Source organism: Sinocyclocheilus anshuiensis, unplaced genomic scaffold, assembly GCF_001515605.1.
Source record: "Sinocyclocheilus anshuiensis isolate Anshui unplaced genomic scaffold, SAMN03320099.WGS_v1.1 scaffold914, whole genome shotgun sequence".
NCBI classification, from domain to species: domain Eukaryota; kingdom Metazoa; phylum Chordata; class Actinopteri; order Cypriniformes; family Cyprinidae; genus Sinocyclocheilus; species Sinocyclocheilus anshuiensis.
Genome location: NW_015539870.1, coordinates 1,987,315 through 2,000,488, shown reverse-complemented (window position 1 = coordinate 2,000,488; position 13,174 = coordinate 1,987,315). Strand labels below are relative to the sequence as shown.

Genomic DNA, 13,174 nt, shown 5'->3' with positions numbered 1-13,174 from the left:
AATAAATAATGTATACTATCTATCTATCCATCTATCTATCTATATATATATATATATATATATACACACACAGACATACACAAAATTATATCTCAGGTAAACCTTTGATTATAAAATATATTAAATAAAACAATTAATATTACATTTTACAACATAAGTAATTTCATCTAGTAAACTATAAATTTAAACATTCGGCCATTAAAAATGTCTATGTGTATGTAGTGTTAAACTCAGTCATTTCAGTTTTACGTGGCGCCCAGCACTCTCACTTTTGCAATTTTCCTCTTTGTTTTTTGTCTCTCCATCACCACACACACACACACACACACACACACACACACACACACACACACACACACACACACACACACACACACACACACACACACACACACACACACACACACACACACACACACACACACACACACACACACACACACACACACACACACACACACACACACACACACACACACAACAATTCCTCAGGCAGATGGGAGACCAGCCTGCGTGCCTGCACATCCCCCCCCACTTGAGGAGGTGTGTCGTCAACAATGTCAAAAGCTTCTATTGTCATTAAGAGTGGCCCACCACTCCTCTTTGTCCTACACAGTTTAGACACATCATTGACCATTCAAACAACTGGATATTCAATCACTCCTCCCCCTTCACTGTGTCATTCCCCTCTCAACTTCTTTCCATGTCTGCATCTTTTTGTCCCTGTGTTTCCGAGGGATCAGACATAACTGCACCGTCACACATATCTCAAATCACTTGATATACTCAGTCAAAGACTCAAACATACACAACCCAGAGTCTAATATGGGCGATGACAGGAGTGTCAGCTGGTAAGCTCAGTGTCAGACGTAATTATATAGACCACAGGAAAAACTTACAGACAGGTCAAACCTTTGGAGGGATATTTTTAGCTCTCAAATCCAAGATCCTCCTTGTCCGAATCCACTATTCCCCACATCGGCCAAGCATGGGACAGTTATTGAGGTCCTAAGCTCTGTGCCCATAAGCTCTCGCCCACTCGGTGCCTGGTCTAATGATGCAGAGTCTGAGGGATGAGAGACAGGTAATGCCGCTCAGACCTATAGGAATGCTGGATTACAAACTCACACATCTACTAAATGGTTTACCGTTATCTCATAACTGGCTACAGTTCTCATGACCGACATCAGCTCACTCGTTTTTCACCGTTTCCATGTGAAACTATTAAAAACAATCATAACGTATTACATGATGAGAATTGTCCATTACAACAAGCACTATTGTGTGTGAAATACTAGCCTCGGACTGCATCGATGCCCGCAGATTTTGGTGGAACTGAATCGGTTGATATTTACAAAGCTCCATACATCTGGTACTTGAGTGTGTGTATATTAAATATTTTAAATGATTTGATGATTCTAACTCAATTTAAACAAAGTTTAAATCAGTTCAGCAGATTTTCATGGAATTCAGAAAAAGAGGCAGATTAAAAGAATAGTTTTCCCAAAAATGAAAAATTGTTATCATTTACTCACCCTCATGTCGTTTTGAACCCCTATGACCATATCAGTTGTGGTTGACCAATATGAATTTTATTAATGGCCAATGCTGATGTCTCAGAGAGCAAGAGTGGCTACTGGCCAATATGAAGCCGATATATATCACGCTATTTAATTTAAAGAACACTGGCATAACAATTCCTGCAATTAAATTTATATTTAATTTGCCATTATATTTGTAAAATTAGAGATAATTTAAGAATGAATCTATATGAAAACACAAACTTGATTAAAAAAATCACTTAATGGCTAAACAGAAAAATGTAACTGCGATAATTAAAAAATTAAAAATACTGGGCAACATATTCCGACTGACATTCTTCTTTAAAGAAAAAAGTATATATTTTGATATTTCTCAGTGTTTTTTGTTCATACAGTGAAAGTCAAAGGGGTCCAATGTTTTTACACCCCAATGTTCTTCAATATATTTTCTTTTGTGTTCCTCAGAATAAAGAAAGGCATGTAGGTTTGGAATGACATGAGGGTGTGTAAATGACAGAGTTTTAATTTTTGGATGAACTATCCCTTTAATTGTAGGTCTGCATCTGTGTAGATAATTAATGTAGAGAAGCAATGTAGAGAAGTACGCATGGTGAATTTTATCCTTTATGCTGTCTCTTTGCAGTGGCATGACTGGTCAATAGTATTTGTGCTGAGGCCTCATAGAGATGCACTGGAAATGGTGGTTGGACAAGGGGGAGGGCTGGAGTAAAGGACAAGGCACCACTCCCACGATGCAAAAATTGATCCCTGGAATAAATTTGCAGTGTTCTATTAATGGCAGGTCCCTCTGAGGCTTTCTATTACATCTGATGAAAAGCCGCACATTACAGAAGCAAAAGTACAACACCCGAGAGGAAAGAGGTACAAAAGAGAGGAGGTAAAACAGGAAGATATTTCAGCATTTTTAGTATTTGTTATAGAAATAATATACTTTAAAAGAATATACTTAAGTGAGACATGAATGTAACGTTTTCAGACACTTAATTGTGTTATATGCAATTATATGAAAATGTGTTGTAATTTAAATGTATATTAAATGCAGTTAGCTTAACTTAAGAGCGTGTTTTGACATACGGGCTTACAGTACATCTTTATATGTAATTTCAGAATGACTTCTATTGGTTAAGTAAGTGTATTGGCGAATGTACAGACAAGCATTTATGATAAACTAAAATATACGTACATCATGTCATGTATATAAATATATAAGTAACAAAACATGTTATGATGAAGTCGCAATTTAATACATCTAAAATATATATATTCTTTTAATGTAATATTAAATAACACTACAGTTAAAAAGAAAGAAAGAAAGAAAGAAAGAAAGGAAGAAAGGATCACATGTGAAAGAAGACATCACATTCTGAAGATCTTCCTGACGATCACTGAAAAAAAGTCTAGTCATACCTAATTGAAAGCGTCAGCACGCTAAGTGGGCAACATGCTAATTATATCGCAAATGTACTCTGATGTTCTAGCATCTTCATCATTTTCAAGATCACTGTCTGCGCCATCACTCCCATCATCCCCCTCGCTAAGTGTTTCTCTCTATATCGCTCTGTCTATGATGAGACTCTGGTCAAACTTGCTCTGGAAATCAAGGCTCTTTTGTACAAGTTGGTTTGACTGTGTGAGTCTCAGGCACTGGCTGGCACTGAGGGCTAGCAGCCACAGAAAATGACGTCACATGCCTGAAAAAGAAAACAAAGCCACGGGGATTAAGGGTACCTCGTTTCTCCTCCACAGCCCAGATGACGATTATCCCGCCGTCTCTGACAATAGCGACAGTTAGCATATAGGCTAGCACTTACACATAGCACTCAATTAATGAAGTTCACAAACAGACTGATTAACAAGCACTAAAATGTGCACAAGCTTTAAGACATATTGACATTTTAGCAGTAGACAATTTCAGTTGGCATTGCTGCTAGAATTCTACAAAACAACTTCACCTTCTGAACATAACACTCCTTGGCTTGAGTGTGATTCTTTCAAGATTTTTTGGCACACATTTCCACAGACCAAATCCAAAACACAGCAAAAGTCACATAATTACTTTCAAACCCTTACTAACATTTGCTTATTCGGTAGCAATAAAGGCTAACTCATTAACCTCAAAAGTGTCAGCACTCCCTTACAAAGAAGTACTACATGGTGGCAGTACAGTGAGTTGAGGGTACTTTGATATATATCATGGTATTTACATGGTACTATGAGCATAAGGTACTTCAAAGCTCAAAGACATGGTATTAACATGGTAAATTGTTGTTAACTCTGTCTAAATAGTGTTTTACACAAACTAAAGTATACTAAAACACACCATCCCTTATGAGAAACTTCAAATCTTAAAAGTATATATTTTTTAAAAACTGTATTTGCAGATAATATAATATTAAAGAAATATTACACTTTATAATAATGTCAAATTAAAAGATTTACTTTAAAGTACATTTTTGTTATTTATATAAATACACACTTTTATTATGCTTTAAAGAAGTACACTTATTTGATGTGTTGACTAACATAATAAAGCACATGTAAATTACTTGATTTTGATTTTAACAATAGTATGTTATTCGATACAGTTAAATTACATATAAAGATGTACATAATTATGAAATCACACAGATGTATGCAAGTCGTACATAAACATGTCAAAAAAGGACTCAACTAATTGCATTTAATAAAAGTATAAATTAATTTCTATGTAAAATGCATTCATTTAATTGCAAATAACATGCAATTAAGTACTGTTTTTAAAAGTGTGCTAAACAAGATGACTAAGCTTGAATTAAGCTAAGCAACACTAAGATCATCACAAATAAAAATGAATTATGTTGTGAATAAGGTTGAAGAAATGGAGAAAGAGAAAAAAATATACATAAACATGCAGAAAACTAATTTCTACCCCTAGATAAGTAATATTGCAGCTTTTCATCTTTTGGCCACAAAGCTTAGGTCTTAAGCAGATTACACAGCTGAGAAATCAGTAATGTTGATAATGTGTGGGGGCAGGGCCGCATGGCTCTCTGGGAATTAAACACTGAAAACTGCAATCATGGTGCTGGATTAGGAGCGAGCTTTAATATTGTGCTACATTCTGCTGAAAGGGACAGAGAGGCTGGATGGGGATCAGTGACTTGGACAGGGAAAAGTCAGAATGTACACACACACAGGAAACCTGAGAGGAAGAGCGCTGGCCGATTATAAAGAAAAAAGGATGATGCAACTCTCTGGACTCGTATCTGAAAATGCTGTGAGAAAAATCAAGCGAGACTTTTGTGTTAAAATGTGACTTTTGGTGCTGTTTTTTCATGCAAATGACTGGAACATAAGTCTTTGATTTGAAGTTTTTTTAGTAATTAAAGGGATAGTTCACACACATACACACACACGCCAAAAAAAATTCTGTCATCATTTTTTGAGGAATGTTAAGAAACTATTTTTTCCAGTGTCCGTGGGTACTAAAACAGTGTTGGACCCCATTGACATTCTTTGTGTGGATTTCTTCTTCTTCTTGTGTCACAGAAAATAGAAAGTCATCCAGGTTTGGAATGAGAAAAGGGCGAGTATATGACCACATTTTCAAATTGTCCATTTAAGAAGCTGATACTTAACTGTAACAACCCAAATTTGCATGCTAGTTAATAAAAATGACAACATATAAACTACATTTAACTTTATAATTTAAAGGGGCAGTTCACTGGAAAAAAAAAATGTAATTCTGTACATAAAATTTCAAACCTGAATTATTTTCTTTCTTCTGTGGAACACACACAAAAAACATATTTAAAAAAAATGTTTCAATTGTTTTTGTCCACACAGTTAAATCACTGGGGTCCAAAACAACATTAGATGCTATTGACTTTCTTTGTATGGACAAAAATATTTTGGAAAACATTTTGTTTTGTATTACTCAGAAGAAAGTAAATCATACAGGTTTGGAACAACATGAGAGTGAATAAATGATGACAGAATTTTCCTTTTTGGGTGAACTTTCCTTAAGTAGTGGCCACTTAACTGTAACATCCAGTTTATGTTCTGAAATTGCACGAATTTGCATGCTAGTTAATAAAAACCACAACATATAAACTACATTTAACCTAACAGTCTCTTGTGGCGTCTTCAAGATAGAACAGTGTACTTAACAGATGCAAGGTCATTGTAAAATATGGCTGTTTCCCAATAAATGCTGCAGAAGCTATATTTAGAGCGAAGACAACTAATAAAATACGTTCTGCAGAAATAATGGATGTCTCTGGCCAGCGCTACTTTGTCCAAAATTAAATGCCAGCTCAGCTTCTATCACAGACGATAAGTTCAGAGATATGATGTGCTTCTTTAAACAGTTTAGTGATTTATACAGGATATCCAGGACACTTCTCCCCAAACCAGCTAAACAGTTCCCTCTTTCCCCACCGTGAGAGCAGCACAGCAGGTGGATCTTTTGACTCGCACCCAAGGAAAAGCTCAAGCTGATTTCCATACAGATGCCCCCTTCACTGGAGAGGAAGAACCCCCCATTAAGCACTCAAACAACCTAGCACAGCTCCGGCAACTATTCCCGTACGTTCCTCTCCCTTAATTCAGTAGCCATCACAACCCCCCTGCTCTAGACGTTGGAGCACTCAAGGTTGCCAAAACCAATGAAAGGGGGGTGGGTGGAAGGTGTCTTGCATTTGGCATCTGCCATGGCTGGCCATCACTCTGTGCTAAACATCCCAAGGGGAATGGGACAGAGGTGCCCTGTTGGACATGCCAGCAATGGGAGGATGAGCAAATCGTACAAAGCCCTTTTAAGAAAGAGTCCAGAAGACCCCCGCCACTTCTCGTTTCCTCTGTGTCACCCATCCCTAAAAACATCTGAAAGAATTCCAACACACACGGATACAAAACATGCCTCTTTTTCTCTCTAAATATAAACATTACTAGAAAGGAACCATTCAAACATGGTATTGGCATTTATTTAAGCTCTGAACTCCATACTTGCTCCTATGTCTCTTGACACTTTGTCCCCACTTGATCTGGCACTCTTTGCTAGGGCTGCATGATATTGGAAAAAACTCACATTATATATTGCGATATGAACAAAAATCACCACATGACTTGAATAGCTTATTTGGGAGAAAAAAAAAATCAATGATTGGGGTGATTTTGTAGTTGAGTAAATCAGCATAGGAAATAAACAGATTACAAGCATAGATAAATATAACAGAACAAAGATACAAATGAAATAAGCAGTGTTTTATATTTTTCAGGATAAGTCTAACAGTATGTTTTGTTGTTTGATTAACATTCATAACACAAAAAGCCTCAGGAACATTAAACTGCTGTGAACCAATATACTGTTACACATCCATTTTCTTACTCAATTGTTTCCCTTCACCTAAGTCATAAGCATCTTTGTTTACAAGGATACTTGCAGAGCACAGTATTTCAGGCACAAATAGACGCAGAAGTGAACAGAATTCAGTGTTCACGTGCATCTGCATGGCTCTCACCGTGTCTACACCGGACGCGAGCGGCACGACACGTCGCGACAAAATACAATAGAACTCATTATAATCAGTGATGCTGTGTGACTGACTACACTGGATGCGGCGCGACACGACAAATCCCCGACAGTAAACTGATGCCGCGTTCTCTTTATGATGTACTGACACAAAGTTCAAATGATTGGCAATGGTCGCTTTGTCGCGTGTCCAGTGTGGACAGACTTTGGGGCCATTCACATGTCGCGCCTAAAAATGTGTGGAAAACGCCAGCCGCGCCGCTTTCTCCTTCTTTCCAAAGCGCTTGGGAGCTTGCGTTTTCGTGGCGTCTGCCGTTGCTAAGCAACCGTGACCTGCGCTCTCCACGACCACGCGGAAGTTTCAACAAAGGATAAACGGATTTCCAGCACCGAAAATTGCTTGCAGTAGCTCTGCTACTAAATGCATTTAAAATGGGTATCTCTGTACAGTTGTCGCATCCGGTGTAGACACCATGTCTGTGTGTGAACAATGAAAACGATCAGTATAAATATAACGATAGTTATAGTTATAGGTGAGGTACCGTTGGTGATGTATTAGCATAGTCTAATAACATGGGTTAATTAAGTTATAAAGTAATCCAGGTGCTTTAAAATGTGTGCTGTTTAATGACTGGATGGTGGTGCAGTAAACGAGGAGGTTGATGAGGGTTCCCTTCAAAGCATTCTGGAATTAGCAGACTTACCCGGGTAGAAGTCTTTGGATTTGGACAGCTTGATGGTGGCCCCTGTCTCTTTCTGTAGCTGGACAATAGTTTGACCACCCTTGCCAATTATGGAGCCTGCGGCGTAGCTTGGAATCAGCACCTTTAAGAAATATTCGCCTTCCTCTGGAAACAGAAAAAGGAGAAAAAAAATGAACTTTGCAATATATTTACAAAGTTTTTTTATATAATCTGACATACAGTACAATCATATATAATATATACAATAAATAATAAATATATACACAACAGATTTAAAAAAGAAATAAAATCATTTTCTGTAATCTAACATGTAGAATAATTATTTAAATAAATACATATTTGCAATAGATTTAAGCATTTTTGTAATCTGATCTTTAAAATAACTATTGTTGTTGTTTTTGTTGTTGTAATTATAATTAAATATTTGCAATAGATTTATAAATGTTTCTGTTTTCTGACATTTACGTTTATTTTATGCATTTACACACACTTAAATGCATAAAACTATTTTTGTAGGCATACATAAATTACTAAAATAACTACAATTTTAATTACATTTTTTAATGGATGCATTTGAGCAGGGAGAGTGAAGGAAAAGCAGCCAAAAAGTGTGCAGGATACATGGGAACTTCTTTAATAATATATACAGTTTAAAATGCATCCCAGGTGGCACCTCATGAAGCTGGTTGAATGCCCTGGTTGAGTGTAATCTAGCAAAGGGTGGCTAATTTAAAGAAGCTAAAATATAAGAGTTTAGATTTTTTTTAAGAAACATTTTTGGCCACTAAATAAGTCACATACTTCAATTTGTGCTACATCACAGGTTTTATGGTTTATTATTATTATGAAATGTAGAATAAAGTAATAAAGACTGAGGAGGTGTGTCCAAACTTTAAATGGTAGCGGATATAAAATCTAGCTGCACAATGCATAGATTCACATCTTAAACATACTTATGAGAGAAAACGTAGATATTGTCTAAGAGGCAATCAGAGAAGGCAGCTATAAATAAAAGTCAAGCTGAAATACTAGACCAGCAAAGAACTACAAGACCACTATAATAAGATCAGTGGACATAACGAGTTGTAATTAACGCTGAACCACAAGAGTTAATGCTTAAGTTAAGGAGGGCCGATAACAGTCAAGAGCAGAACAAAAACTCTAGCGTAGGTTAGTGGGACAAGTTATGTAAGCAGGAAAGATATGGGATGAGGGTACATTTTGTTAAACACGTCAATCAAAGTAAGTGCAAGAGAAGGTGAATTTGAAAAGACGTATTATGAGACTCAGTTTCAGTGTAACTGGAAAAGCTAGACATTGTAATGTATAGAAGTAGCAATTAAATAGCAAGGTGCATATAATATAGTGCAAGACATCCTGATTTCACTTCCCTCTTGAGAAAGGTCAGCAAAGGTTTTCCTGAAAGTAGAACAGCAGTGGGGCAGTAAAGTGCCTCATCTATTGCCGGGCTCTACCTGGCTGCTGCATATCCAGGTCAGCAGAAGCACAGTACATGGTCCCTTCACCGTGACTTTAACATGACATTGTATCCTTCTGCCTGGGCCGCTTGGGTATGCCCTTAATATTCCACCACAATTAATCTGTGTCAGCTCCCAGAAGACGGCCGCTTTAGATTAGATTGTTATTCTGGAGAAGCAGTTTATCTTGTCAAGCTAGGCTAAGCTACATGCACTTGCAGCCTAACACTGATGATTGGCTAAAAATGAAAGAGACTACTGGACAGACTATTAATGTCAGAGTGCAGCTGGAAAAACAAACGGACTAACAATGGCAACGACGACAATGTTTTGGTCGAAGGCCCGACTTAACTGCATCAGTGACAAAGTAATGACACATGTCTGTAGTTATGTGTGAACCAAAGAGAAGTGTTAGTGTTCTGCTAACAAGATGGACGTGACAGATCAGATTGTTTTGAGCAGGAAAACATAGAGAGGGTTAGTATTACTACAGCAGATTTGTATTAAGGTTCAACTAAAAATACAAATTAATTATTCACTCACCTTATAGCATTTAAAAACTGGCTTTTTTTGTCTTTTGTGGAGCACAAAAGGAATAAATTTGAATAATGAACTAATCTGTCTTTTTATTTACAATGAATGGGAACTGGAGCTTTCAAGCTTGAAAAATAAGAGCAGTCATGTTTGTGTGGGGAATTGACCAAAATCTAACTCGTAATTCTCTAACAACTGTTCCCTTTCAGTCGGTCACTCTCGACGTGACGTCTCCGTTCCCTCCTTCAGGGAACGAGGGTTACCATACGTAACCGAGACATTCCCTTTCAGTCGGTCACTCTCGACGTCACGTCGCATGACCGACGAATTGGGATCTCTCTAAGCGAGATCCCAATTCGTCGGTCATCCGACGCGACGTCTCCATTCCCTCCTTCAGGGAACGAGGGTTACCATACGTAACAGAGACATTGTCTTCAGTGAGCTAGTAACTGTTGAGAGCATGGGTTCAGTGAGTTGAATTTGTGAGTCTGATTTGTGAATGAATCATTCACACTGGTTTTGTGACATGGATAAGCTGATTCATTGAAAAGATCTGACTTAACAAAATGATTCTTCATGATTCAGCCATAATTTAAACATGCAAATGTCAAACACACATCAACATTTTGCATATTCAATGCATATTGACTTTCTTTTCTTTCTTTCTTCTGTTGAACATGAAATAAGTTCTTTTGAAGAATGTAGGTAACCAGTCAGTTTCTGGTACCCATTTGATTTCTATAGTATTTTTTTCATGTCAATGTCAAAGTCAATGAGGACCAACAATATTTATTCTAAAATACATTCAAAATATATTCTAAAATATAAAGATGCACCGATTGCAATTTTCTTGGCCGATTCTGATTACAATTACCGATTTTTTTTGTAAGTGTGACCTGCCGATACTGATTTTTGCCTACAGTATTCCGATTTTCTATCTCAGAACTATAATTGAAAGCATAACATATACAAACAAAAATCTACTTTTTTCAATGCAAAAAAATTATTTACATAATAAAAGAAATTAAGCAAACACAGAAGCTGCATCTGAAGTGGCATTAGATGTATTTACACCGCAAAATTGCAAATGCATAATTAATTTTATACAATTAATGTGTTAAATAATTTTTTGCACATACAAATAAGGAATGTTGGGAAAAATGCAATGATACTTTTAAATATGAAACCAAACCACCAGTAGGTGGCGACAAATGTGTCAAGTGGAAACTCTACTGCGTGTTGCTAGGAGACACACAACAGTTCTGCTGTGGCTTTGATTTGAACTGTTTTCATTTGTGAAATCGTGCAAAAACAGTCAATATTGTGTCTAAAATGTAAGTCACTTAATTTTAACACAACCATTCTCAAGTGAAAATTTTTGGTGGCCACGTTTCAGTTCTTCCCAAGTTATTTTTGGTATTGACATTTTAATCAGGCTTCTTGTCTGGTCAGGCAAGTAAAATTCTCTATCACTTGCCTTTAGAAAATCTACTTGTCCCAGACAAGCTTTAATTGAGCCCTGTTGTTTCCCCACGGTTTACTTTGGCCCTACACGTATTACAAATTGCGAACTTTGTGTCTTCTTCACTCACAGTGAAAAACTTATCTACTAAAATATATTTAAAATATATTCTTTTATGTTTAACAGACGAAAATAAAAATTCATACAGGTTTGAAACAATTTGAGAGTGAGTAAATGATGAAGTATTTTTATTTTTTGAGTGAGCTAACAGTAAGGATTGGGATGATTTTAACAACGTTTAAGTCTTCTTGGGGTAATCTCATTAGAATCACAGGCCAGCCCAGTTGATCTGGATGTGTAATGAAGCGTATCTCTAACTAAACAAGTATAGTCTCATATTTAGCCACACTATTTTTACTGGATGCCACCAGATTATGAATTGCATAAACAACAAGGGATTAATGGAGGTTACTGTGACATAAATAAATGTACTCAGAACTCGGTTCGCAGACACCTCTAAATGACAATTCCTGAGTTTTCACTCACATACTAAAAACTGCCATTGTTTTCACACATCATAAACAGGCGGTTCAAACAGTGTCTACAGAACACTGCAGATACATGCTTTTCTGCAATGACCCAGATTTCTCACAGAGCTAAGACTGTCCTCCTTTTGATTTGGATGAGTCTAAATTTAACCTTGATTAATATGGCGCAGGGTTCATAAATAATGTGTATCATGCATACATAAGTATTCTCTCTTCAAAAGCATCTAACAAAAGTGTCATAAACTGGATCAAGTGGCTGAGTCCAGACTGGCTATAACTGACATTATCTACTCTAATTAATGTAACACATTAGACACATGATATTATATTGAGAGCGTCATATTTTCATAACAATATTAGGCTGTTTTAAAGGTTACACATTTTACTTTGTTTATAATCAGCAGCAAAATATTGCAAAGCATTATGGCGGTTATGCAGTAAAAAGAAAGAAACAAACTGAAAGGAAATGAAGGTAGACTCTGTTTTGCCGATAACAAAATCTGTATGTCATTTTTACAGAAAATTAAACAAATTACCGTGAAATCCGACAAAATCTGATGAAAATGGTGGATCATGGATGGCCGGTTGGTTGCATCTCTCTAAAAGAATGTGAATGAGAAAATTAATCTTTGTGGAAATGTCAGATAGAAAAACAAAACAAGGTGAAGTACAGAACAATGACAGAGTCTACCTTTAAACCTCCTACTCTAATCAAGAACATACCTGTGAATGTTGACGTTATGGATAAAGATACAGGATGAAGTAATAATGAACTTTATAGTATTGAGATTTCGGTTTCCAATCATTTTCACTATTATTTTAAATCAATCATAATACATTCAGTGAATTAAAAGATTATTCCAGGTTCGATAGAAGTTAAACTCAATTGACAGCACATAATGTTGATCCCCCCTAAAAAATTATTTGTACTTATTCTTAATTTTCTTTAAACAAAGCAAATTACAGTGAGGCACTTACAATGGAAATGAATGGTGGCCAATCTGTAAACATTAAAATACTCACCGTTTCAGTAGTTTCAGTCACAAGACATAAACAATATGCATGTTAACACGATTTTAGTGTAACTAACCTTTTTTATCGTTATATCCGGTTTACTACTTAGTTTTCATGACAACATAAGTCCTAAAATGATCGTAAAAATTACAAGAACAGCTCAAATAATTCACAAGAATTAACAGAACAATTATAGCTTTTATAAAATTTGTTTCACCATAACCTTAATATTTGCTTTTCTTTAAAAGAAAATGAGAGACAAGTCCATTTTTTTTTTTGAGGTAATCTACATTATGCCACAAATGCTGCTGACTGAGCTTAAAGGGGTCATATGATGCGATTTCAATTTTTCCTTTCTCT

The 13,174-nt window shown here is 36.2% G+C and overlaps 1 protein-coding gene across 3 annotated transcripts in view; it reads right to left on the bottom strand.

Moving 5' to 3' along the window:
• The window catches only part of LOC107685091 (RNA-binding protein Nova-1-like), a 52,897-nt gene that overhangs the window by 32,245 nt on the left and 7,478 nt on the right, over positions 1 to 13,174 (bottom strand). For all 3 annotated transcript variants that reach the window (XM_016481576.1, XM_016481578.1, XM_016481577.1), the window contains exons 3-4: positions 12,337 to 12,399; positions 7,779 to 7,922 (exon numbers count right to left, since the gene is read on the bottom strand). In XM_016481576.1, coding sequence (XP_016337062.1) covers positions 7,779 to 7,922; positions 12,337 to 12,399 — 207 coding nt within the window. The remainder of the gene's footprint in view (positions 1 to 7,778; positions 7,923 to 12,336; positions 12,400 to 13,174) is intronic.